The sequence below is a fragment of the Copadichromis virginalis genome, linkage group LG5 (assembly GCF_057382275.1).
Source record: "Copadichromis virginalis isolate Kocher_CV1m ecotype Utaka linkage group LG5, C_Virginalis_male_GT1.1, whole genome shotgun sequence".
Lineage (NCBI taxonomy): Eukaryota > Metazoa > Chordata > Actinopteri > Cichliformes > Cichlidae > Copadichromis > Copadichromis virginalis.
In genome coordinates this window covers 21,167,239-21,193,191 of record NC_140622.1, presented here as the reverse complement: position 1 = coordinate 21,193,191, position 25,953 = coordinate 21,167,239, and the positions used below count along the sequence as shown (strand labels likewise).

At 43.0% G+C, this 25,953-nt stretch overlaps 1 protein-coding gene and 1 long non-coding RNA gene across 3 annotated transcripts in view; one reads left to right on the top strand and one right to left on the bottom strand.

Moving 5' to 3' along the window:
* LOC146709598 (sodium-coupled neutral amino acid transporter 3-like) overlaps window positions 1–24,431 on the top strand; it is a 39,837-nt gene extending 15,406 nt beyond the window's left edge. The window contains exons 3-17 of one of the 2 annotated variants that reach the window (XM_085456639.1): window positions 438–470; window positions 647–740; window positions 839–954; window positions 5,867–5,940; window positions 6,094–6,186; window positions 6,335–6,416; window positions 9,990–10,072; window positions 11,575–11,633; window positions 11,996–12,142; window positions 18,797–18,876; window positions 19,274–19,374; window positions 19,943–20,067; window positions 20,174–20,318; window positions 20,755–20,858; window positions 21,486–24,431. In XM_085456639.1, coding sequence (XP_085312765.1) covers window positions 438–470; window positions 647–740; window positions 839–954; window positions 5,867–5,940; window positions 6,094–6,186; window positions 6,335–6,416; window positions 9,990–10,072; window positions 11,575–11,633; window positions 11,996–12,142; window positions 18,797–18,876; window positions 19,274–19,374; window positions 19,943–20,067; window positions 20,174–20,318; window positions 20,755–20,858; window positions 21,486–21,590 — 1,441 coding nt within the window. In that variant the 3' untranslated portion in view covers window positions 21,591–24,431. The remainder of the gene's footprint in view (window positions 1–437; window positions 471–646; window positions 741–838; window positions 955–5,866; window positions 5,941–6,093; window positions 6,187–6,334; window positions 6,417–9,989; window positions 10,073–11,574; window positions 11,634–11,995; window positions 12,143–18,796; window positions 18,877–19,273; window positions 19,375–19,942; window positions 20,068–20,173; window positions 20,319–20,754; window positions 20,859–21,485) is intronic. The other variant, XM_085456640.1, reaches the window with a different exon arrangement.
* LOC146709599 (uncharacterized) lies at window positions 12,920–18,185 on the bottom strand. Its single transcript, XR_014920455.1, has 2 exons — window positions 18,093–18,185; window positions 12,920–12,972 (listed from the first exon to the last, which is right to left on the bottom strand). It is a non-coding gene; the product is annotated as an uncharacterized LOC146709599 (long non-coding RNA).
* Window positions 24,432–25,953: the final 1,522 nt, after the last annotated feature.

Below are 25,953 nucleotides of genomic sequence, written 5' to 3'. Positions count from 1 at the left end.
TTCCAGTTAGACCGATTATTCTAACCTGCTGCCTGTGGCTTAGCTGTGGCCTAGTCATTAGAGTGACTCTCATAACTGAAGGCACAACCCATGTAACAGCAAATAATGCAAGCATATTACATGTCTTTTGAAGTGCCTTTAAGTAAAATATTCTCATATCGCCTTCTCAGTTACTGTACCGGAATTTGTGCTGGATAATGGAGTGAGCTCAGTGCCTAATTATCATGTCACTGGCTGTCTAGCAATACTTGTTGTATCCTGTGCCCATGTAATAGATGGGATAATTAAAGCGTCTCTCTCCAGGACACAGGCGATCATTTATAGACAATCCTTTCACTGTAGTGTTATTGCTCTTATTAAATTATGACTCTGGGTGTTGTTTTTCCACTTTGTGCTCTCGTTGGGTGATGGATGACCGCTCCCTACGCTGCTTGTAGGGAAACTGTAGCCAATAGTGCCCAGAATGCTAGGTACGTATGATGCAATAAAGGAGCAAAAAATGTTTCACAGTAAGTGTGTGGCATCTGTCTCACCTGTTTTCTCTTTGTGAAAATTAAGGCAGAAACACAGTAAGGCTGTTAATTTGAGTGTTTTTGCTCTTAGTGCGGCTCCTTTGTCCTCCTCTGACAGTTTTTGTGATTGTTAGTCCTAACAGGACTGAAAATGCAGACACCAATCTACCAGAGAGCCAGGAGTTCTTATCAGGCGTGGAGGAGAAGAAGACTACACGCTTTACAGATGTAAGTTCAAACGGCTTTATTAGAATTATAGGCAAAGCCTGCAAGTGCTTGAAGTTATAACACGCTTACTCTGGCCCTCTGTCTCTTGTCGGTTGCAGTTTGAAGGAAAAACCTCATTCGGGATGTCTGTCTTCAACTTGGGCAATGCAATCATGGGTAGTGGAATCCTAGGACTTGCGTATGCCATGGCCAACGCGGGCGTCGTCCTGTTTTTGTAAGTTGTTCATAAACGTCCGATGTGAGGAACATGTTACTTCCTTGATTGCACGTTAACCGCACTACATCACTGACACGCCTGATTCATTCCCTCCCTCTAAGGTCATTCCAGGTCGAGATCGGCATCACTCATAAATAGCACCTAATTGAAAAATATAATTGTTTTGTATTAACCCAGCAGCAGAACTTCATTATGACACAGAAACTGGCAACACCGGTCACATTTGTTTGATAAATAATGACTCAGACAGATCGTACTGGAACTCATTTACATGTGCTGTAAACAAGTACATTTGCAGTAACAGATGCAAAAAATTACCACTTTTTTTCTGTGCGGTTGTTATTCTACCTTCAGACAGTGCATGTGGGTGCTGTGTGTGAGAACAGCTTAACATTTATAATAGCAGTGCAGTCTGTCAGATTAATGACGTCACAGTCCACTGCAGTTGTTATTTTCTGTCCAATTACATGCACTGGAGGTCTTTTGACCTTTCATTGACAGAGTTCCCATGCTCTCTATGCTTGATTGGGCCATTTATTTATTTATTGTTGGTTATGGTATTTGTTGAAAAGACGGTGAGAAGAGAAGGTGATCAGAATGATCATGGGGCATCTGACCTCAGGAAATCACATGATAGGGTGGGGTTAGGTTTCACAATGGGCTCACCCAAAACTTTGGCTGATTGTGACTTACACCTGTCTTCATACTTTGTCTTGTGTGATTAGGTAGAGGATCATTAGGGGGTCCATTGTCCCTCCTGGGGGGGACACTCCCATAGGGCTTAAATCTGGCACTCTCCACCATTTGATCCTAGAACTGAAGAAGCTTCTCGGATGAGAGGTGAAACGTCTCAGAGTCCAGACGCTTTTCTTTCCAAGCTCCTTAGACCACGATGATCTGAATGACTGAGAACCTTCACAGACGATCAGAATGATCCTTAAAATCTTGCAAACTAAATACTAAATTGCTTTCGATTTTGTTGTTGTGTCATCTCCTGGCATCACCCAGCATATTTTTATATCTTTCTGTCATGGTAGCTGCAACAATCACATGTTAAAGCCCAAAGTCCCAATCTTTAATGCAAAGAGAGGGTCATACAGGTTCAGACAAGCAAACAAATGCACCAAGGCAAAAATCCAAAAACAACAAAAACATCATTCATCTATAAAGCTCACTGGAAACACAAAGACGCTAGCAAAAATACTCGAGCAAAATCTCAACTCCAAACAAAAGAACTCAAGGAGAACAGAGTAGAAAATGTTGAAGGGAAACCACAAGACCGTCTCTCAAAGGAACGGGGGGACGCAGGGGAGTATATATACTGAGGGTGTGATACACGGGTGTGGCCGTAGACTGTCGGGACATAGGACAAAGAGCGGAAGCAGAACTAACGTGAGTTGGATGAAGGTGAACAATTATAAAAAAAAAAGACATGACACCGCCCTATCTGAATCCCATTCCTTTATAGACAGGTCTAATGTAACCATGTATCCTATCTTAGCATCAGTTTCATAATGACGTGATTTATAGTAAGACATAGTAATAATCTGGGGTGCAATATAGCTCCTATTTCTTTTCTAAAACAACAATATTAAAGCTAACGTGTTGATTCTATACTGGACTGATGAGCTGTCAAAGCTTTGCGTGATTTGTGGGGTCTTAATGTGCATGTTCACAAAGCTTATAGTTTGAAGATTAATCTGTTTTATTGCACAGTTCTGAAAAATAATGAGGTTTGTGTTTCTAGAGGATAATCCCATGGGTGGAATCAGCACTTTCACTCATCTTCTTGTCTTCTTGTCATCCCTGAGTGATGGTGAGAGACTGTAAGGTGGCTGGTGCTGAACCTACACATCTTTCTTTGAATGATTAAAGGGCACTGTTCTAAGACGCATAGCACTCAATTTCTTAGAGATTTCTGACAGCCACAGTTTATTGAACTGTCCTTCAGTTAAAGTGAAACGTCAAGTAATAAAATGTATAGTAGCGCTGTGTCTTTGGTGTGCTTGTAGCTTGATGATCGATCTTTAAATGCCATTCAAGGATACTACATCCTTGTTTCTAAATGTAAATCTGTCTTGATCCAAACTGTTTCATTAGTTTGTGCCGTACAGCCAACCAGTGATCATTTAACATTGTTTCATTTAAAAATTGAAATCTGAGGCCTCGCTTATTTCAGCAAGACATTGCCAAGCTGCAATGCACACAAAATGTAGTTATACTGCACATATAGCAACACCATGCATCTGTGCTGAAAGCTTGCAATCCAAATCAGTAACCCTATAAAAAACTGTTGCTACAATAGAAAATGAAGAATATGACAAAGTAGTCCATAACCAATGAGCATGTGTTTTAAGGAAGAAATCACTTTTAAAAATAGTCGACATACCATTAATATGTTGCCTTTGAACTGTTTTCAAGTGGATAGGTGCATTTTTACAGCATCCAAACCTTTTGTATTTGTGATGTTATTTCCAAGGCAATTATGTGTGCGTATAGAAAGCTCCTTATTTTGAACTTTGTTGTGTGAATGCAATAGAATTTTGCTTGACAGTAACCAACAGCTGAAACTAACTCATAGCAAATAAGCATGTGTGAGTTTATAGTACGTGACCAAATGAAACAAGTAGTGTCTATTTATCCATCCTGTTATAGATGAAAGCCTCTTCCTTTTTGTCTTTTTGTCCATATCTGTATGATCTTGTACCAAACAATAGAGCAGCAACTGAGAAACAAAGTCAGGATCAGAGACACCATTTGGCAAGAAATGCTGGAAATGTTTCTGTGCTCTAGATAGGGCTTCAGGCTGTCGATTGCTTCAGAAGTCCCATATAATCTTTTATTAAATGCACTGGTACTTATATAGTGCTTTTGTTACTCAATTTGAGCACTCAAAACACTTTATCACTATGAGCTTCATGTACACAAGTGCTGTTTTCCTTATCCTACAGCTTTCACCCAAGGATTCTTTGACATGCAGGACGGTGGAGTCAGCGAACCGCTAAACCCGTTTTTTTTTGTCACACTATCATACAGTGAACTGTGTCATTCTGAACACAATACTAGTGTTTGCTCAAATAAGTGGAAAAAAGACAACAACATAATAATATAAATGAATGAACTACTATAAGCTAAATTGCATAATATGTAGGCCTGCAGGGCAACAACCCACATACTGTAAGTCGTTATTGACTGTGTGTAACTCAATAGTTACATGTATTTTAGTTGGCAAACTGTAGGGATGGCTGAATAATATGCATGCATGATGTTTAGATGTTTACGCTCACTGAATACTTCATGAAATACAGTTCAAAGTCACGTTCCACACCCGTGGTCGTCTTTACCATTTTCTGTATGCCTAAATGCATTAAGTTGCTACAGTGTGATTGTGAGATTAAAAATTTGTGTTAGAGTGCAGTTGAATAGGTGTACCTAATGAAGTGTCCAGTGAGTGTATACCTTGTATTTGTCTACTATCTGTAAATATTTATGGTGAATGCTGACCAGATGTAAGGTGATTTAAGGTTTAGTTATATCTCCAGATGTTTTATACCACCCCGATTTTTGCTTGTGGGTGCTTAAGTGGGTCAGTGTCACTGGTCTGGGCAGGAATGCAGTGGGGTGGAAAGCTGAGAACAGAACTACAGTGACCCAAGTGTGTCAGTCTGTCTGACTGTCAGCAGATCTGTCCTCCCACTGCCACTTGACTGACTAAATCCTTGCCCTCAAGTCAGCCCAGCATTCTTTCACATAGTTGGAAAAAAAACCCCAAACAAACAAAAAAAAACTGTAAAGTGGCCAAGAGTTGAAGGAGAGGTGAAAGACCGGCTGCCTGGCCTTTCTAAAGCGAGGGAAATGGAGAGAGGAGGGCGTGTGAGAAAGAACATTAATAATGTTGCCAACAGTAACAGCAAAAGAGAAAGGAGAAAAATAGTTGAAATGAAGTGGACGGGGTCTGGGAAAGTCAGTATATCACATGTGAAACGTAAACGAAATTCTTAGAATTGTGATATTTCTCTAAACTTCTCTTTTTAAAAAATCCCAGTAAAATGTTAGAATATTACATTAAAGTACTGACAAGTCATCTATATAAATACACATATCCATCTATAAATACAACACAAGTAGACCATGTCTTTGTGGTTACTCTGTGCATGTATATTTATACACTAAGAACATTTATTTTTCAAATCTTTGCTAATATCAGCTCTGATTTCTAAACAGAGACCACTGCAGATGGTCAGGCATCTGGAGCGGTCTCTGTTTGAACAATGGTGGCTTGAAAAAAACAGAAACTCAAAATAAAATATATTTTTAATGAGCACAACAGTGAAATCTGTTTTTGAAGGCGAATACAATTAGCCTGTTCCTGTGTCCAATTATATGAATCGAATTATCGAATAGAAAAGAGAAAAGAGAAGAAGAAAAATTGCAAAACAAAAGATCCTCTAAGGAAATAACTCAGTTCTTGAAAATGGAGAGAATGACATGTTGTGGCTGAAGTAGGTTATTTCCCACTGTGGAATAAAGAGAAGGGTGATTACTGTTTACAAAGGATTTTGCTCGTTCTTATTGTCTGTCAATCTTAGGACTGAAAATGTTTTTTTAAACAGCCCATCTGGTGTGTGAGCCGTTAGTTATGAGGCCAGAGGGGCACACAGGGTAACCTCCTTGGTTCAGCTGGAGTAACAATCTGGTATAAATCGAAGCCACGGGGACACCAGTTTTCCTACGCAACTATAGATAATGAAAGCTTATTGTGCAGCTGTATAAATAACCTCTGGCATAATGTGCGGTGTAAAAGTGTTACATATAAAACCACTTTTTTTTTTTAGGGTTGTTGATTAGTCGTGAAAGTTGGTGGGAGAAGTGGCAGTAATGTTCATCTGATGTTGTCCTTTTGTTTCAGGTTACTGCTAACAGTGGTAGCAGTGCTTTCATCATATTCCATCCATTTACTGCTGAAGTCGTCTGGCATTGTAGGTACGTGTGGAGCTAAACGATGTGGATTTTCTCATTAGCATACATAAATTGATTGCAGTATTGAATGATTACAGTGTGTGAATCCTCTCTACTCTATGACCTGGATTTAATCCATAAATAATGTTCTTTTATCTCGCGGCCTTTATCCCTCAGGCATACGTGCATATGAGCAGCTTGGATACAGGGCGTTTGGCACCCCGGGGAAGATGGCGGCAGGTATCGCCATCACGCTGCAGAACATTGGGGGTGAGGTCACACACACTGTCATCTTCCCCACACTGCCACACTGTCTTTTCTATTATTTTATTTTCAGGGATATTTATATTATTATTGATATTATTATCTGCTGCAATATGTTTGTACTAACATATGTGCTTATATGTCTTGTCCACAGCCATGTCCAGTTACCTTTACATAGTCAAATATGAGATGCCTTTGGTCATCCAGGCTTTTCTAAAAGTGGACAAACCTGCAGGGTGAGTTGCTAATGCACACAAAATATAAAATAGTACAAATATTTGTTTGCACACTTTTGCAACGTTTGATATCAGATCCAGGGAGAACAGAAGGCGCAGAATGCAAATACTACTCTATATAGTACTCTTCAAAAGTTTTCATTGCAGTTTTTAAGGTGTTCTTGAGCGATAGTTCTACAGGCTTTCTGAAGGTCATTCAATATTTTTCTTTAGACACTGGCTGCATTTTTGCTCATTGACCATCTTCAGATGAATGTTGCTTATTTGGTGCTCATATTAAACCATCTAACACTGTTCTTTGACTCATTCAACAGTGAAAAAGGCCCTCACTGAGTTATGCATCTACACATAACAGAAAACTTTGCAAAGAAACTATTTTAAATTGTATCTTTTGGCCCTTTTTACTAGCATGCTTTTACAAAAACATGTCATTTCCACCCATTTCTTTATCCAAATCTACAACAATACGAGAGATAACAGAGGAAGGCATAAAATAGTATTTTTGCATCAACAAGATGATTCACAGAGAGCTACATCTCGACATGATGTGCAGCATGTCCTTAAAAAAATTAAGGAAAATTGTCAAGTGCAGGACAAAAGAAGTGGCTGATTATAAACTATTAGCAAACAGCAGATGGAGAGTATCTGACATTTTGACATTTTTGTTGAATTTATTGTCAGTATGTAGAGGGGAAGGAGAGTAGTGTAACAGTGACTGTCTTCAGCCATCTGTAAAACATGGTGGCGGCTGTGTCATGGTTTGGGGCTGCATTTCAGCCAGTTGTATTGGGGATTTCATGAAATTGATGGAATGTGGAAGTCAGATTTTGATCCACCATGCAACACCATCTGGAAAGCGGCTGACTGGCTGATCCCAAACACACTGCCACTGCAATAAAAGCATATGCGGGTGTAAAAACACAGTGGAACACAATCCATCACTGATAGGCCTCCCCTACACCTTGACATTATTGAAGCAGTGTGAGATCATCTTGATAGAGAATCAAACAAAATGCAACTAACATCCAAAGAAGAGCTTTGAATGTCTTCCAAGAAGAATGAAGAGCTGTTCCTGAATTTTCCCAGCAAAATATAAAAAAGTTAGGGGTTGCTCAGCACTTTTCCACAGTACTGTATGTCAAAAATCTGTTCTTGTAAAATGTAAAAACTATATTTTGGTCTTGTTGCTCAAATTATAAATGCTACATTTCAATGTTTTGCAAAAGTATGATAATGCACTTAAATCTGGGTCAGTATGACATTTGCTGACATCCACAAACCTCCTCACACTACAAAACGTAGTGTACTCTTCTCAATGGGACCTCATGCAGTCATTCTGCGTCAGCAAAGATTTCAGCATCTACAGAGGAGTCCTGCCAAGCTGCGGCAGTTGTCGGGCCTGGTGCTGCTCTGGATGCGCTGAGCAGCTGGCGTGAGAACAGCTGTCAGGGTCACCACGGAGGAGGAGAGCACCGCGACCAACGAGAGCACTGACATCAAAACACCGCTAGACTCCACAGCTGAAAATGTAAACCATGGGATATCACTGGTTAGTGCAGGTGGTCTCAGGGACAAACAACACTCCCTTTCTTAGATGGGATTTCAAGTGTGATCCTGCCCTGTCAGCCTTTACCCCAATTAGAGCTTCTCCTCACCTACCTTTTTGTTTTTGAGAGAAGGGGTTGAAGAAGGGGGGAGAAATGAGAGTGTACAGGTTACAGTTGCAAGTTACTCAGCCTTCAGACAAAGAGGCTTATGGAAAACTTTAAAGTGGAGGGACTGTTTCCTCCAAATTATAAAGCTTGCCACAAAAATAGTGCATGCACATTGTTGGCTTTTACCTTTAGAGTGGGGAAAGAAGGCTCACTGCTACATTTGCTCGTAAAAGTTTAGATTGATGTGTCACACTATATGCAGTCCCAGTAGAAGTAATGTACTGTGACGCAGCGTCCACGTTGTTTTCTGGTCTCAGCTCTGTTTTCTCTGTGTAGCAGTCTCGGTGCTGTGGGTCACGGTCAACAATCACTGTTTATTTGAAATGACAGGCTAGATTGTCCCAGTGGCATTTCATCCTGTCAGTGGGTGCGCGTTTATGTTGCTGGACTGTAGAGGGGGCGGCGAAAATAATAGGGGAGCATCACATCTCCTAACAAACACAACCATATACTAAACTGTGGATTTAATTTAAATATAAATTTTGGTGTTCTCTGTCAAATGGTTTTGTTAAATCCTGCTTGTGCTGCACACAACCTCAACAAACATTTAAAATATTAACTTTAACATAGATCATTTCCTTTGTCTCGTGTGCACGGGGTTGCATATATTTTGACCACCCTCTGCATATGTAAACGTGTCCGTGTCCTTTTGTGTTTGGGTGTCTTATGTTGCTATCTGACATACACAATTAATGAACACTGGAGACTGTGTCAGCGTGTTTGATTACATGTTTGATCGCTCAGCTTATGATCAGGTTGCTGGTGCCTCAGTGTCCAGAGGGCTGTATCTATATGTTCTTATGGAGGTAAATTGCGATTCTACATCTGTCTTTTTTAAGGAATTGTGTGTGTGTGTGTGTGCATGTGTGTGTTTCAGTGAGAGATTGTGTCCCACAGGCCAGATGGCTGTAGGGCAGGGTAAGATGAGGATAGACGAGGGATAGATGAGCCTGTTCTTTTCTAAGATACGTGACCGTGGGTGTGTATCCTTCAACAGATGTTGCATCTCTCACCTGACAGAAGGCTGGAAATGAATCACCCCATACTGTGTCCTGCTAAAAATAACTCACAGGTTTCTTCCTAGACGTTGCTCTTCATGTGACTGTAACGTGTGGCCCGTTTTGTCAGAGGAGTCTGTTTTTTGTATGTTTTGCTCAACTCCACATATAAATCTCTTCTTTGTAGCCAAGATTCTGTTTTTCCTGCTTTGCACAATATGTAGTCGTTCCCTGTGTTCCATATAACACTGATATGATATGCAATGATAGTCAGATTAAATACAAAAAAAGTGTATACAGTATATTATCTAAACTCATAATATACTAATATAGAAGAACCTCCTTTATGACAACATCCATGTTTGTGTCAGTGTCCATGTTATTCAAAAGAACTTTGGGATTAATGTTACTGAGTGTAGTCTTTGTTAAATGTGACTCTTATCTTAATTTGCAGAATAATAACAGCTGACAGGTCTGGAAATCCATTTAATTAGAGACATTAAAGTTAAACTTTTTATGTCCTGTCATGTCATGCCATGCAAGAGCCCCTAAAAACCCTCTCATAAAAATATCGAGGAACGTGACCTCTGCTTCCTTGTTACAGCCACAGCTTTTTGTGTCGTGTGCTACGGGCAGCAAAGAGGCTTATATTTTCACCTCTAAATGTTTGACTTCAAGCCAGCTGGATTTTGTGTATGCTCCTTTCTTTTCAGATGTGAATTAAACTGCTTGGCATATTTGTGGCGATAAAGAATAATCCTTTTTTTTTAGCGTACTGTGTAAGGTGTTCACACATTTTTTTTCTTATGCATCGTTTTGACATTTAGCTGTTTCTGTCTTGTGTTTCTGCCTCTCTGCAGTGAATGGTACCTGAATGGAAACTACCTTGTGATCATCGTATCTATTGCAATAATATTACCACTAGCTCTCATGAAACAGCTAGGTGAGTGTGAAATGTCATGACTTTTTTTTGGAACTGGATTAAGTAGGAGCTTATTTTTTGCTGCTCATGCTAAACTGTGGCTCATACAAGGTCAAGCAAGGCAGTATATTAGAAATATGAATGCAGTTCTTCTCTCGGCATCCTGTTAGCTCAGCTGTTTTCCCTCAGAAAATGTTTCAAACAGAAGGAGGACCCCAGGAAAAGCTTAAAGCCTAGAGCTTAGTGCTAGCTGGCTTTAATTATGCTGCTTTAGAGAAGCTGCTGGCAGCAAAGCTGTGATGAAGAAGAATCCCTGATTGATAGAATGCTAACATTGCGTTTTAGTGTTATTATAACCCAGGGGTAACATAGACTAACTCATTTAAGCCAAGTTTGTTTGACTTAAAATGATTCAGTATATGTTTTTGTGAAATGGTCTAGTCTGGCCTAAACCTACACTCTGGTCTAAACTGTCTTAGTCAAACCAACCTTAGATATTACAAAAAATTTGGCTCCTAAGATTTAAAATACTTAGCAATCAACGATGCTTTGAGTAGATTTATGTCCACTGTCAATGCTTAAACACTGAACCAAGCATATTGCCTAAATAAGAATTTCCTCTAACTCGTTTGATTAACTGATCTCATATCTTATAGTATTTTTTTAATCAAATATTTTAAGGCCCTTTTATACATGTTTTTGTTTTGATTTTAGGACAGTGAATTCTCTCTCTGGATGATGCCCATGCTTTATTAATAGTTTTACTGGCAGCAAGAAGGTATTTCAGGGCCAAGTGAGATGTTTTTTTTGTTTTTTTTCCCTTTTTTAGCAAAGAGGACAAAACTCAAATGTAAGACACTAGAACCAAGGTCCCAAAACTACAGATCTTTGATATGAGAAGGTAAAGATAAGTTAAATAACTAAAGCTACATCCATAGGCTAAATGAAGCAGGTTAGCAAATAGCAGATAGGATCCAGGTTCAGTGGGGAAAAAAGAAGCAAAATCTGAAAGAAACGCTACGAAACAGCTTCAACATTTAAAAAGTAAAACGTGAAAGAGAACTCCAAACAATGACACACCTCCTTCTTTGTCACATCCCGTATTCCTCTTCTTTGTAGAAGTTTGCAGGTACAATAAAGAGAAGAGTTCATTCATTTTCTAAACTACAACTCTTGTGGCACACATTGCATTTCAGAAAGACAGTCGGATGTCGTGCATGATAAAGCAGCACAAAATAAAATAAAGGAAAGGAAGAAAAAGGATGTCTAGGTTGGAAATGACAAGAGGGTGCATATTTTCTGACCTCTTGTAAGAAGTCCGTGTCCTGTCGAGTCACCGACTGGAACAACAGAGCCAGTCGGTGCAGCAGTCTGACTCCACTAATGAGCTCTGAGCATATTAAGTCAGTTTATGCTGTGTGTTGTGCTGCTTTACCTCACATGTGATTAGTTATTAGTGATACCTTAGATGTTTCTTATATTTCATGACGACATGAAAGGCTAATGAATCATTTGTGTTACAGGATATCTGGGATACACCAGTGGCTTTTCACTGAGCTGCATGGTGTTCTTCCTCATTGCTGTAAGTCCTCTGATTTTAGCAACGTACACATGTAAATGACACGTCACATCTTTATTATTGTCTGTTGGGTGACAGCATAGTCAGATGTGCTGGGAGCCTCCCACCACCTATTTAGTATTCCCTACTGTCCCTACTCATTGCTGTGGACTAATGTCTGCATGCGGCTGTTCCAGGCTGTGTTCTCTGTGTTTCTCTGACCTAGTTTTGGCTGCGTGAGCTATAATCCACTCTTTACTCTCTCTCTCACTCGCTCTGGTTTTCTCTCTGGGGGTCTCAGTGACATATTTTCTACCTGTTTATATATTAACTGCGTCCCAAAGCCTTCGTTTCTGCCTGACACTTTTCTCCTCTGCTATGAACAGGTCATCTACAAGAAGTTCAACGTCCCTTGTCCATTTACAGACTTTTCATTTAACGCTACCAGCACTACCAGCTGGATGAATGTCACAGATCCTGGTGGGGAGGAAGATCCTGCCTGTATTCCCAAAATGGCCAACCTCAACTCTCAAGTAGGTTCACGCATGTCACTCACTCTGCAAATGCACCTCCACTGCCATGGCCACTGACAGCCACCCACTTATTTCACAGTCATCTTCAGCATGTTGCCAGTGCCTCTTCACAGTCTAAGCATGGAAATCTTGGTTTGAAGCACTCAATTGCACCGAGCAAGAGATCAGGACATTTATCAAGCTTTTAACACTAGACACAACCCAGATTAATTAAAGTCTTGAAGGTGGACAGTGACCCATGAGCTGTCTGAAGAAATTGCTTTGGCATTTGGGTTCCTATAGTGACATCACCAGGTTTGCCCTCTCTGGGCCAGAGACAGGTAATGAGTGAAATGGGAAAGGCCTGACATTTTACTAAGTACATTTGTTTTGTTTTTTTCTTTACAAAGACTAGATACGTTCACAGCAGGATGGTCTTCAAAGAACCTTAACCACAGCTAGATAAATTTATCAGTTCACTTTCTTTCCACGGCCTGTTCCAGGAAGCAGATTTAACAAACTGTGTGCGTAACCCTGAACTCCGAGTTTATAAACTCTGCGATCGGAAACTCCAGAACAGGGATCAGAGTTAACTCTGAGTATGTTCACATTGATTTATGAGCACGTTTGTGGGTAATAAAGAAGAGCCAACAAAAATGCCAGGATTCACCATGGCAACTGGTCAATAAAGACCAGAGCCTCAATTTTTATTCAGTGAAGCTAGAAATATGTGGAAGCATCTTAAGAGACAGGAAGTGGGGGGAAAATTTTACTCAGTGCTCATTTTCTCTTAAGCGATATAGCTGTAATGGAGCTTTTAGTTACCAGTCAGTAAGACTCATTTTGGTTACCTCCTGTCAAGGCGCGGCTGTGTGGCAGGCAGGAGGAGGACCCAAACGCAAAACTCACAGACACGGAGATGAACTCAAAATCACAGCTTTAATGCTGGAGTGGCAGAACATAGGAAATACAAAACTAAACTGGGAAAAGTAAACTAACATACGCAGAGACACAGGGAGATCCACACAACATGAGGGACGACGTCACGCTGAACAGAGGGAGACGCAGACAGAAATACACAGAGGGTTAACGAGGGGAGTGGGAACACACGGGGAACACAGGTGACACTGATAGCCATAACGAGACAGGGCGGGGTGAACTGAACACTGACGGGAGAGGTGAAACAGGGAGCACAGAGGTTCAGACAGGAGGAGAGAGAGCACGAGTAGAACACCAACATAACAGGCAGGGGAGACACGGAATAAACACGAAAGGGGACGAGGGCTCATAAATACATAGAGGGGCACACAGGGAGACATGAAGGGCAAGGGATCAAAACTAGAAGCCATAGAATAAATCACACAAGTACAATAATACGAAAATCACAAAGAACTAAAAACGCTGGGTCAGGAGACCCAGGACCGTGACAGTACCCCCCCCTCAAGGGCTGGCTCCAGACAGCCCAAACACAGAAAAACAAAACCAAACAGAAAACAACCCAGGGCGGGCGGCGGGGGCCCAGGACGGAGGGCTCGGAACAGAAAACAAAGAGCACAGAAAACACCGGAGCCCAAGAAAACAACCCAAAACACAGAGCAGTTCAGGGGGCCGACCGCGCGGAAGGCAACGGCGGAGACGCGGAAACAGTTCAGGAGGCCGACCGCGCGCAAGGCAACGGCGGCGACGCGGAAACAGTTCAGGAGGCCGGCCGCGCGCAAGGCAACGGCGGCGGCGAAGGAGACGACGGAGCAGTTCAGGAGGCCGACCGCGCGGAAGGCAGCGGCGGCCCTCCAGTCCCAGGCGTGCCGGCCATGGCCCGGTGGGTGCAGGGCCAGACGAGGCAGCTGATGAGGATGCTGGACCAGACGAGGCAGCTGATGAGGATGCTGGACCAGACGAGGCAGCTGATGAGGATGCTGGACCAGACGAGGCAGCTGATGAGGATGCTGGACCAGACGAGGCAGCTGATGAGGATGCTGGACCAGACGAGGCAGCTGATGAGGATGCTGGACCAGACGAGGCAGCTGATGAGGATGCTGGACCAGACGAGGCAGCTGATGAGGATGCTGGACCAGACGAGGCAGCTGATGAGGATGCTGGACCAGACGAGGCAGCTGATGAGGATGCTGGACCAGACGAGGCAGCTGATGAGGATGCTGGACCAGACGAGGCAGCTGATGAGGATGCTGGACCAGACGAGGCAGCTGATGAGGATGCTGGACCAGACGAGGCAGCTGATGAGGATGCTGGACCAGACGAGGCAGCTGATGAGGATGCTGGACCAGACGAGGCAGCTGATGAGGATGCTGGACCAGACGAGGCAGCTGATGAGGATGCTGGACCAGACGAGGCAGCTGATGAGGATGCTGGAGCAGACGAGGCAGCTGATGAGGATGCTGGGGCAGACGAGGCAGCTGATGAGGAGGCTGCGGCAGACGAGGCAGCTGATGAGGAGGCTGCGGCAGACGAAGGCTCTGAAGAGGAGGCTGCGGCAGGCGAAGGCTCTGAAGAGGAGGCTGCGGCAGACGAAGGCTCTGAAGAGGAGGCTGCGGCAGGCGAAGGCTCTGAAGAGGAGGCTGCGGCAGGCGAAGGCTCTGAAGAGGAGGCTGCGGCAGGCGAAGGCTCTGAAGAGGAGGCTGCGGCAGGCGAAGGCTCTGAAGAGGAGGCTGCGGCAGGCGAAGGCTCTGAAGAGGAGGCTGCGGCAGGCGAAGGCTCTGAAGAGGAGGCTGCGGCAGGCGAAGGCTCTGAAGAGGAGGCTGCGGCAGGCGAAGGCTCTGAAGAGGAGGCTGCGGCAGGCGAAGGCTCTGAAGAGGAGGCTGCGGCAGGCGAAGGCTCTGAAGAGGAGGCTGCGGCAGGCGAAGGCTCTGAAGAGGAGGCTGCGGCAGGCGAAGGCTCTGAAGAGGAGGCTGCGGCAGGCGAAGGCTCTGAAGAGGAGGCTGCGGCAGGCGAAGGCTCTGAAGAGGAGGCTGCGGCAGGCGAAGGCTCTGAAGAGGAGGCTGCGGCAGACGAAGGCTCTGAAGAGGAGGCTGCGGCAGACGAAGGCTCGGAGGCCGGGCCAGGCGAGGTTGCAGAGGCCGAGGCCGGGCCAGGCGAGGTTGCAGAGGCCGAGGCCGGGCCAGGCGAGGTTGCAGAGGCTGAGGCCGGGCCAGGCGAGGTTGCAGAGGCTGAGGCCGGGCCAGGCGTAGCAGAAGCACAGGCGGATGTAGCCGGGCCAGGTGATGACGAGGCGGTCGCAGATGGCGGCTGGACAGGCTCCTCGGGCCCTCCAGCTGATGCGGCGTGAGGCTGAACGGGCCCCTCGGACCCTCCAGCGGAGACAGGAGGCTGAACGGGCCCCTCGAACCCTCCAGCGGAGACAGGAGGCTGAACGGGCCCCTCGGACCCTCCAGCGAAGACAGGAGGCTGAACGGGCCCCTCGGACCCTCCAGCGGAGACAGGAGGCTGAACGGGCCCCTCGGACCCTCCAGCGGAGACAGGAGGCTGAACGGGCCCCTCGGACCCTCCAGCGGAGACAGGAGGCTGAACGGGCCTCTCGGACCCTCCAGCGGAGACAGGGAGGTGCTGGCCGGGCTCACTGGAACCCCCAGCGGACGAGGTAGATGGCGGCGTGGGAGCCGCGGAGTCCTGGATGAGCTCATCCGAGCTTCCAGCAGGAGCTGAAGTAGAGCCAGAGAGGATTGGGACCCCGGGCTCAATGTTAAGCTGGCTAGAAAACCGCACTGCTACGGGGAACTGGGCCAAAGGTTCAGGTGCGAGCTGAGCTGCTGGACACACGGGGACCTGAGCTGCTGGACACACGGGGACCTGAGCTGCTGGACACACGGGGACCTGAGCTGCTGGACACACGGGGACCTGAGCTGCTGGACACACGGGGACCTGAGCTGCTAACGGTGGAGAAGTAAATGACTGCACAGGGGACTGAACTGATGTCTGTAGTAACGGTGGTGGTGAGGGTGGAGTAGGTGGTGGAGTTAATGACTTCACAGGGGAATGAACTAGAGGTAGTGACGGTTGTGGTGCTGGTGGTTGAGTGGGTGACTGTGCTAAAGGAGGCTGCACTGGGGACACCGGAGACTGCACTGGGGACACCGGAGACTGCACTGGGGACACCGGAGACTGCACTGGGGACACCGGAGACTGCACTGGGGACACTGGAGACTGCACTGGGGACACTGGAGACTGCACTGATGGTTGTAGTGGAGGTGTAACGGGTGAAGGAGTGGCTGAAGTGGCTGTGGGTCGGACGGCTAGTGGCTCAGCTACAGGGTATGGCAACGGCAGGGCTATGGGTTGAATGACTGGCTGAGTAGCAGCCTGAGTGGCTGGGTGTAGTGACGGTTGTGGTGGAAGAGAAACAGGTGGCAGTGTGGATGATGGAGCTAAGGGCGACTGAGTGGCAGACCGAACTGATGACTGAAGCGATGGTAGAGGTGAAAATGGAGCTTGTGGTGGAGTTAATGGCTGAGCTAACGGGGACACAGGAGACTGAACTGAGGGTGGCTGCGAGGGAGCTAACGGAGCTGTGAAGGACTGCGAGGGAGCTAACGGAGCTGTGAAGGGCTGCGAGGGAGCTAACGGAGCTGTGAAGGGCTGCGAGGGAGCTAACGGAGCTGTGAAGGGCTGCGAGGGAGCTAACGGAGCTGTGAAGGGCTGCGAGGGAGCTAACGGAGCTGTGAAGGGCTGCGAGGGAGCTAACGGAGCTGGGACGGGCTGCGAGGGAGCTGGCTGAGCTGGGACGGGCTGCGAGGGAGCTGGCTGAGCTGGGACGGGCTGCGAGGGAGCTGGCTGAGCTGGGACGGGCTGCGAGGGAGCTGGCTGAGCTGGGACGGGCTGCGAGGGAGCTGGCTGAGCTGGGACGGGCTGCGAGGGAGCTGGCTGAGCTGGGACGGGCTGCGAGGGAGCTGGCTGAGCTGGGACGGGCTGCGAGGGAGCTAACTGAGCTGGGACGGGCTGCGAGGGAGCCGACTGAGCTTCTGGTAGCACAACAGGTGAATTAGAAGGCTGAATGTCCGGCTGTGGGGTGGCGCGTCGGCGGCGTGAATGCCGTTTCTTTTTCCCCGCAGATGGCTCCAAAGGGCCGGGAAAAACCACATCCGGCCGGTGAAACTGACGCGGCTGCTCCAGGGTGGCTGTTGTCTGTTGCTGCTGGGCCAAGTCTGATATTTCCCGAGTTCGCGCCGCCTCCCGGGCATTATTCAAATTGGCCAATAGGTCCAAACATCCACTGACCTGGCGGAGATGAGAATTTCCTTTGAGGATTGCTTCGATAGCATTTATCCCCACAATCTTGGCCCTTGTATTGGAAGTGTGAGTTATCCACTCGACTAGGCGTTGGACACGTATCAGATCGCTCTCCCCGGGTAAGTCTGCTGGGTCCATATCTGGTGACGTCGTACTGTCAAGGCGCGGCTGTGTGGCAGGCAGGAGGAGGACCCAAACGCAAAACTCACAGACACGGAGATGAACTCAAAATCACAGCTTTAATGCTGGAGTGGCAGAACATAGGAAATACAAAACTAAACTGGGAAAAGTAAACTAACATACGCAGAGACACAGGGAGATCCACACAACATGAGGGACGACGTCACGCTGAACAGAGGGAGACGCAGACAGAAATACACAGAGGGTTAACGAGGGGAGTGGGAACACACGGGGAACACAGGTGACACTGATAGCCATAACGAGACAGGGCGGGGTGAACTGAACACTGACGGGAGAGGTGAAACAGGGAGCACAGAGGTTCAGACAGGAGGAGAGAGAGCACGAGTAGAACACCAACATAACAGGCAGGGGAGACACGGAATAAACACGAAAGGGGACGAGGGCTCATAAATACATAGAGGGGCACACAGGGAGACATGAAGGGCAAGGGATCAAAACTAGAAGCCATAGAATAAATCACACAAGTACAATAATACGAAAATCACAAAGAACTAAAAACGCTGGGTCAGGAGACCCAGGACCGTGACACCTCCAACAAAAAGGCATTTAGGTTCAAACTTTTAAAAATCTTTAGAATGAATCACTTGTGAACACATTTCATTATAAAATTGAGTCAGAACATTTTCAGTCTATCTCACGCAAATATTTACTTCATCCCAACAAGATGCCAATAACAGGCATTTTTTCCCCAACAATTGCAACAAGACAAATGTTTCTTCATTGAGCAGTGTTTTCAGTTTCTATAGCTTCATTTTTTTTAAATTTTATTTGGACAATTTATTTAAGAATTGCTTCAGTAATGTAGGTCTAGGTCTACATCTAGACCTAGGTTCACAGCACCTGTTACCACAGAGCTGAAAGTTTAAGAACAGAAACCAGAGAATTTCCATCATTTTAGGATTAACAACCTCAAGAACAAGCCCCAGAACATTATCAAATACTGACTATTTCTTTTGTGATCTTCATGAAATCCTATCAGGATTTTATTAAAGTATGAAACTTTCTTTGCCCAGGCTAGTAAGACCAATTCCTGCTGCTTAGCAGCTTACCAGTAAGGCATTCTTAAATAGGCTAAAGCTGGTCTACAGCCAGGCCCAAGTTAATCACAGGGAAACAATTAGCTCTCTGTGATGTGTCTTGGGGAGTATTGGGCAGTAAAGGCGCGAGGTTGGTGGTAAGACGTCTGGGATGGCGCTGCTGTATCTATGGTGACCTGTTGGGGTTCATTTTCAGACGGCCTACACCATCCCCATCCTGGCGTTTGCCTTTGTGTGCCATCCTGAGGTGCTCCCCATCTACACAGAGCTGCGCAAGTATGTTCTTATAATGGCAACTCCTGCTAAGTTCTTGGATAAGAAATAAATTGCATAATAAAGAGCAAAGCTACTGTGTCTGCTTTGTGTATGGCTGATCATAACCTAGTCACATGCACTGCTTTCACTTTATTTTGAAGTATGTTGGCACTGCTTGAATGATGTAGCATGCTGTTAGTTTAAATGCATCATCCCGCTTTGACCCACTGGTGCTTTCAATTTGAATCTTTGCATATGCGTGCAAGAGAAGTAGCCCTGGAGCAGAAGACGGTATTTTATAGTAGCTGGGCTACATGTTTTCTTTGTGGGCATAATACAGTAATATTTTGTGTGTGTCTGTGTTTGTTTTTGTGTGTGCGTGTTTATGACATCACATGGCAATATTTTCTGGTTTCAGTGCCACCAAGAAAAAGATGCAGCATGTGGCCAACATCTCCATTGCAATAATGTACATCATGTACTTCCTGGCTGCTCTTTTTGGATACCTAACTTTCTATGGTGAGGCGTGGTCCTCTATCTATCTATCTATCTATCTATCTATCTATCTATCTATCTATCTATCTATCTATCTATCTATCTATCTATCTATCTATCTATCTATCTATCTATCTATCTATCTATCTATCTTTCTATCTATCTATCTATCTATCTATCTATCTACTGAAGGGGCTGTAGGCCAAAAAGAATAATAATGTTTCTATGCCCTCTAGTGGCCATATTGTACATCTAAATTTCTCAAGGTTTTTAGATCCAGTAGCATATTACAGAGTCATTCACAATGCTAATTTTTTCCTCCTATTTCTCATGTTATGCTCATACTCACATTAATTAATATACAAACAAGCAATGTAACCTAAGCATATTAGCAACAAGGACATAATGACATCAATAAAATAAAAACAATGAAAAGCAATCAAACATATTAATACAAAGATTTAGTCTAATACTACATGGAGATATAATCCCCTAACATAAAATAATGGATTCTGCATTGACTAAAATGCATTTAAAGATCTTCTACGTGTTCCTTAAACCTGCTCTGTTTTCCTGTCCTCATGTCTTCCAGGTGAAGTGGAAGCAGAGCTGCTCCACACATACAGCCGCATTGACCCGTACGACACTTTGATTTTGTGTGTGCGTGTGGCTGTGCTCACTGCTGTCACGCTCACTGTGCCAATTGTGCTCTTTCCTGTAAGTACGCATTTAGAACTTACTGTTTATTCATCAGCGGACACAAATTGTGCTTCTGTCATATTTCATAGAAGCAGTGTGAAACAGTGAACTTTTTCCTTTTAAGGTAAGGAGAGCGATCCAGCAGATGGCGTTTCCTAATAAGACGTTCTACTGGCCTCGCCACATCGCCATTGCTTTCATTCTGCTCCTTTTCATCAACCTCCTGGTCATCTTTGCTCCCAACATACTGGGCATCTTTGGAATCATTGGTAAGTAGATCAACCATGTGACAAGGCTGTTGGGGTGGATTTACATATTAAAACACCAACATGTAAAACCCTGGTTGCTAGTAAAACTGTTTCCTTTAATGTGGCTTTAATTTGTGCCCACTGTCAGTAATGGCTTACCTTCCTTAATACACCCCCACAACACAGCTAACCAAGTAAAAAAAATCCATTTTGGTGAATTGTTCTTGATCAGACCCTGAAAAAATGTGGAATTGACCATCTGCCAAACTTTTGAGCTTTAAATCATTAATATTATTTTTGGTAGTGAAAAATTGAATGTAACTACACCTGTTTTCCATTTTCTGTTAATTTCCATATGATTTATGTTACTACAGTCCTGTTAGAATGGTTTGGAGGACTTATTAAGGACCGAAGGGTGTCATTCACAGAGAATCATTTTCTGTTTTGCGTTTTCCAGGTGCCACATCTGCTCCTTGTCTCATTTTCATCTTCCCTGCTGTCTTCTACATTCGCATTGTACCCAAAGAAGAGGAGCCACTGCGCTCCTTCCCCAAAATCCTGGTGAGCATATTGAGAGAGATAGAAAATTAAGTTCAGCGTTTAGAGACGTCCCCACGCAGTATTGAGTTTTCATATTATTTTACAGTAGGTGCTTTGTGTAACACTCAAAGGAGGAAACGAGGAAAGGAATTAAAACTCCAGCTGAATATTTCATCAACTGTCTGTAGTTTGCCTGATTTTAAATATATCAGAATTAAACAAAAAAAACTGGAGTGCATTTGAGATCATTTAAAAATCTTACTGCCATGTACCTACTGAGTCTATCAGAGAGTTTCATTTTAGTTATCGTTATTGAGGAGACATCATCTGTACAATGTAAACTGTGTTTATGGAACCATTTATAAAATTCACTAATATTAAAAGTTGTACCAGCCTCAGAAATCCTACATGGATGTGCATTATAACCACATGAAGAAATCAACTCAGCCATGTGTTAGGTATCATATCATTACATGTATAACTAAGATCTAATGACATGGAGACTCGTAACATTTCCTATACTTAATTAATAAACTTTAACAAACTTTTAATTAATGACACCAAGTATTATTGTACTGCAGTTTTGTCACAGTTTCACCATCTGTGATGTGCCTCTCTTTAACTCGCGTTCTCCGTTTCTGCGCTCAGGCTGCCTGCTTCGCTGGGATTGGTTTCCTGTTTATGACAATGAGCCTCAGCTTTATCATCATTGACTGGACAACGGGGACCAGCAAAGCCAGCAGTGGTCACTAAGCGCCACCTTCCGTTTCTTTTTTTTTATTTTCAGGTTTTATATTGTTGATTTAGTCTTGTGTTGTAATTTTACTGTTTTTACTTTGAATCACGGTTGATGTTGAAGATGCCCTCTCTTTCCCATTAGAAGGATATTGTCCACAGACTGCAGAGTTTGGGGGGGAGGGCTCTCGGTTCCTTGGCAAGTGCTCTCGCTCTGTATTACACTACAGGCCAGTAAGCTTTCGTGGAGGGTTCTTTGGGAATTCACTGAAAGAGCAGGTGCTGACGGTGATGCTTGGAGGCTGTGCCTTGTGAGAAAGATGTTAAAGCAAACAGAAAAGCAACAATGTAGAAAGCTGCCATCTTTATACACCTGCACCTATGTTAGTTATGAGCATCTGCTCCTCTCACTACTCAGATCTTATCCTAAGATTATCTATAGCTCTGCAAACTCTTACTTAGATTGTAATAAGCAGCCCTCCTTTTTAACTGTTGAATGAAATTGATTAATCAATAATTCTTTCATGATTCTCATGGATATTAGTATTATTATTATTATTGAAATTATTTAAATAACTAAATATGATTCATTATGTGCAATTGCAGAGACAAGTGATAGTAAAAGTGACATTACTGGACTGATAGAAAGAATAATTCAGCATCTTTGGAACTACTTACAGATAGCTAGCACACCTATATCTTAATAGTAAATATGTATTTACAGCCAGTGCACAGTGAGTTTATTTTGGCACAAAGACTTCGAAATGTTGAATTATTCCTTCAAGGTGTGCTGCCTTTAGTTCCCACTTCCTTAACCTGTACTGCTGCTGATATTTTTTATGTTTTTCTGGAGGGGGGAAGTTAAAATCCCCACCTCTGACAGAGCAGGGTGCAAAACCACAAAATATATGGCACAGTCAGCACATTTACTATGAGATTCCTACACAACATATACTAGATGTATATTTTTATTATTAATCTCTACTTGATGAAAACCTCAGATGATGCAGTATAGACTAAAAGCTTGATCCTCAGCTCCTGCTAACTGAGGCTAGCAATACCAGAGAGAGAGAAAGGGTTTTAGCCGGGAGCCTTTTCAGTGGTTTTCGGGTATCTGGGTTACACAGTATGTGAAAGAACGCCAAGACGTTCTCTTTTCTAGTGTTACTGTGTAAATCACTATCACGAATGGTACCAGAAAACTCATCTGTGAGATTGTACAGACTGAAGACGTAACTGAAATTGGGCAAGATTTCATTGTTACTTAGAAAAGGAAAATTGGGATGTGTTGTATTCGGAACATTTTACCGGAAGGAATCGGAGATAACCAAAATATCTATATTACAATGACAACAGGGTCACTTTGTGAAGTGGTTAGTAAACATTTGAGTGTCCAGCACAAGCCTGATCTCGATTAGAACGACAGGGGTTTTCTTTCTCTTTATCACTCTTGAAAAGTCGCCGCTTAGCAATAGCACTTTTCTTTGATAAGCACAACTTCTTGTAGCATTAATACAGTGAAAGGCAAACACAATATATTCGATAGATGTGATTTTAAGGCCTCTACATGACTAAATCTTAATGTAATGTAAGTGATGAATAAGTAACGTGTTGATGGCTGTCAGAAACTACTTGAAACGACTGCATTAAAGTTAGCTTCCCTGTAAAGCCCCTGTAATCATTTTCAGCTCTCGTCTGTTCTTTAAATGCAACGACTAATTTGTTGGATGTATTCTTGGAGGTTTTTAAGTGTCTGTGTTTAAAAAAGAGAAAGAAAAATCTCTATGATATATATGACCTGTATGCATTTGTGTTGTTTAACCTGCACCTATACTCTGATCGGAAATCCTCTACCATTGATATCTTAACTGTTGTTTTAAACTCCACGTGTTACGTATAAGTTGAATCTGATTCAGTGATGAAACACACGATTATTGTTTTTGTTTTGTTTTTTCTTACATTTGTAGTCAGTGGTATTTTATCAGTGGTGTAGTCGGGTCATGTCTGACTTCCTTGCTGCTTCCTGAGAGTTGTTAGTGACTGCCTACAATTTCTTTTCTTTCGTTTTTTTTTTTCCATCATAATTTTTTTTACACCACACTACTATAAGTGCTGTGTGGGTAACTTAATATGTTCTGTCTATTTGTTACACAACAAACCTCTTTTAATCAATTTTTATTAAATATTGTCTAGCTGTGATATGTATTTATGTATCTGTGTGGGGAAGAATCATCGGAATCAGCCACCCGTGCATAGCTTAGTGTTTTGGTATTGTTTAACCAATGCAATGGTTATATTTATCTCTGACACCATGTTTTATCGGCCATGTATGTAATGTGACATCATTAGGTAAATACAGTGAGTGTATAAGAGTTTATAAATGGTGCCCCCGCACAAAAGCCTCACAACATGCAAAAAATACACAAAAAAAACCCAAATGAGGCATCAACATGAGGGGGATACACTGTGCTAGTGGTTAATACCAGATGATCTCTGCGGACCTCTATTTAGATCGAAGAGTCGTTAGTCTTCTCCTTCTCTCCCTCTGTGTGATTTTTGGAAATGTGTATGACTGAATAGTAACATATTAAATATTGACATCAGCCAGCATCATTTATAAATAATGTATATAAATGTATACCCTTTATATTCTATATTCATATCTAGTTTGTATAATGTAAATAGCGATTAAAGTTTTAGTTCGATTAAAAATGTAAATGTAATCATTTTCAAAGTGCTTTTAAACCTTTTTGTCCTTCAATCCATGTCTATTTTCTGGTATCTCTATATATTTTAATATGTTGCTGGCAGTTGTTGTACTGTAAAACAATATTGCAATAAAGATAAAGGGTAACATGACTCTGAGCTTTCATCCTCTTTTACATGCATCAAAACGTTTTCAGTTTTCTGTGTTTTTTAAGTTGATTATGAATAACCTACCTCCATGCATTGAAATGCTTACCTTCTGTAATGCAAATTTCAGTTAGCTAAATTAGGTTGTATACTAAATAAAATATCAACAGCTTTAAATGAACCACAACAGCTGCGTATGTCACAGTTTAGAATAGTTGGGGCCAAATGTAGACATGTGAAATGCAGGAATTAACTAAAAAGCAAATGTTTCATAGCTCATGTAAACAGGTCAAAAACAGCAAAGTGCCAAAGAATGAAGAAAACAGTAATACGTAATCACATCCAAAGAAATAAACAGGTTATGCACAGGGAAACATTTACAGACAACTCCACAAGGACAAAGGGGACACAGCACTGCATAAGCTTATTGCTAATACTGGACTGAACCTACCTTTGCCTTCAGAACTGCCTCATTTCTTCATGGCACAGATTTAACAAAGTGCTAGAAAGATTCCTCAGAGATTTTGTTCCATGTTGACACGATGGCATCACACAGTTGCTGCAGATTTGTTGGCTGCAAATCCATGATGCAAATCTCTGGATCCACCAGATCCCAAAGGTGCTCTATTGAAATGAGATGAGGTGACTATGAGGGCCATATGAGTCCATTGGATTCATTGTGATGTTTGAGATGATGCGAGTGCTTTGACATGACACGTTATCCGGCTGGAAACAGAGATCAGAAAGTGTAAAAAAGTAAGTGTAAAATAAGAAATAACAAAAGGGGACTGAAAGAGACACGAACACTAACAGCTGAGATCTAAGAGACAAGGAAGCACAAATGAACCAAGCCATAAACAAAAAAGTGAGACAGAAGAATGTAAAAACATAATAAAACACATACTCCTACTTCTAATATTAGACAAGCTATAAAACAGGACACAAGATCAGTAGAAACGATAAACAATAAAGACAGCATGAGACTCAATAATGTGTCAAAAATAAAGTTCACCATAAGAATAACAATAAAGTTTTTCACAAACTAAATATTACTAGAACTGCGGCTCACAAACTAGATTTAAGAAGAGATCAAAACAGGAAATGAAATACTAAGAACTATATAAAACACTGCAAATAAACCAAGACTCAAATATGTTAACAAAGCAAGAAGATCTCAAAAAGAACCCAACACGTAAAAACAACAACCCTAGGGTCCATAACAGTGCTTTATAAAAAATGTTTCACAAATGCAAATAATCCCCCATTAAATAAATAAAAAAATTAATTTACACGATATAGTTATGAATTCATTAATTACTTCATAATTAATTAATGTTACAATTTGCTAGTCATTATGACTTTTTTCAAGATAAAAAGAATGTCCACAAGGTGTCGCTATAGATCTGCAATAAATTGTCTAAAGCGCGAGGACACAGTGTATGGACATTTCAGTATAAATTATTTAGCTCGCACGGGGCATAAACTAACTCTCAGTTTTGATTTCATACGGTTTCTGGATCATTTGTTA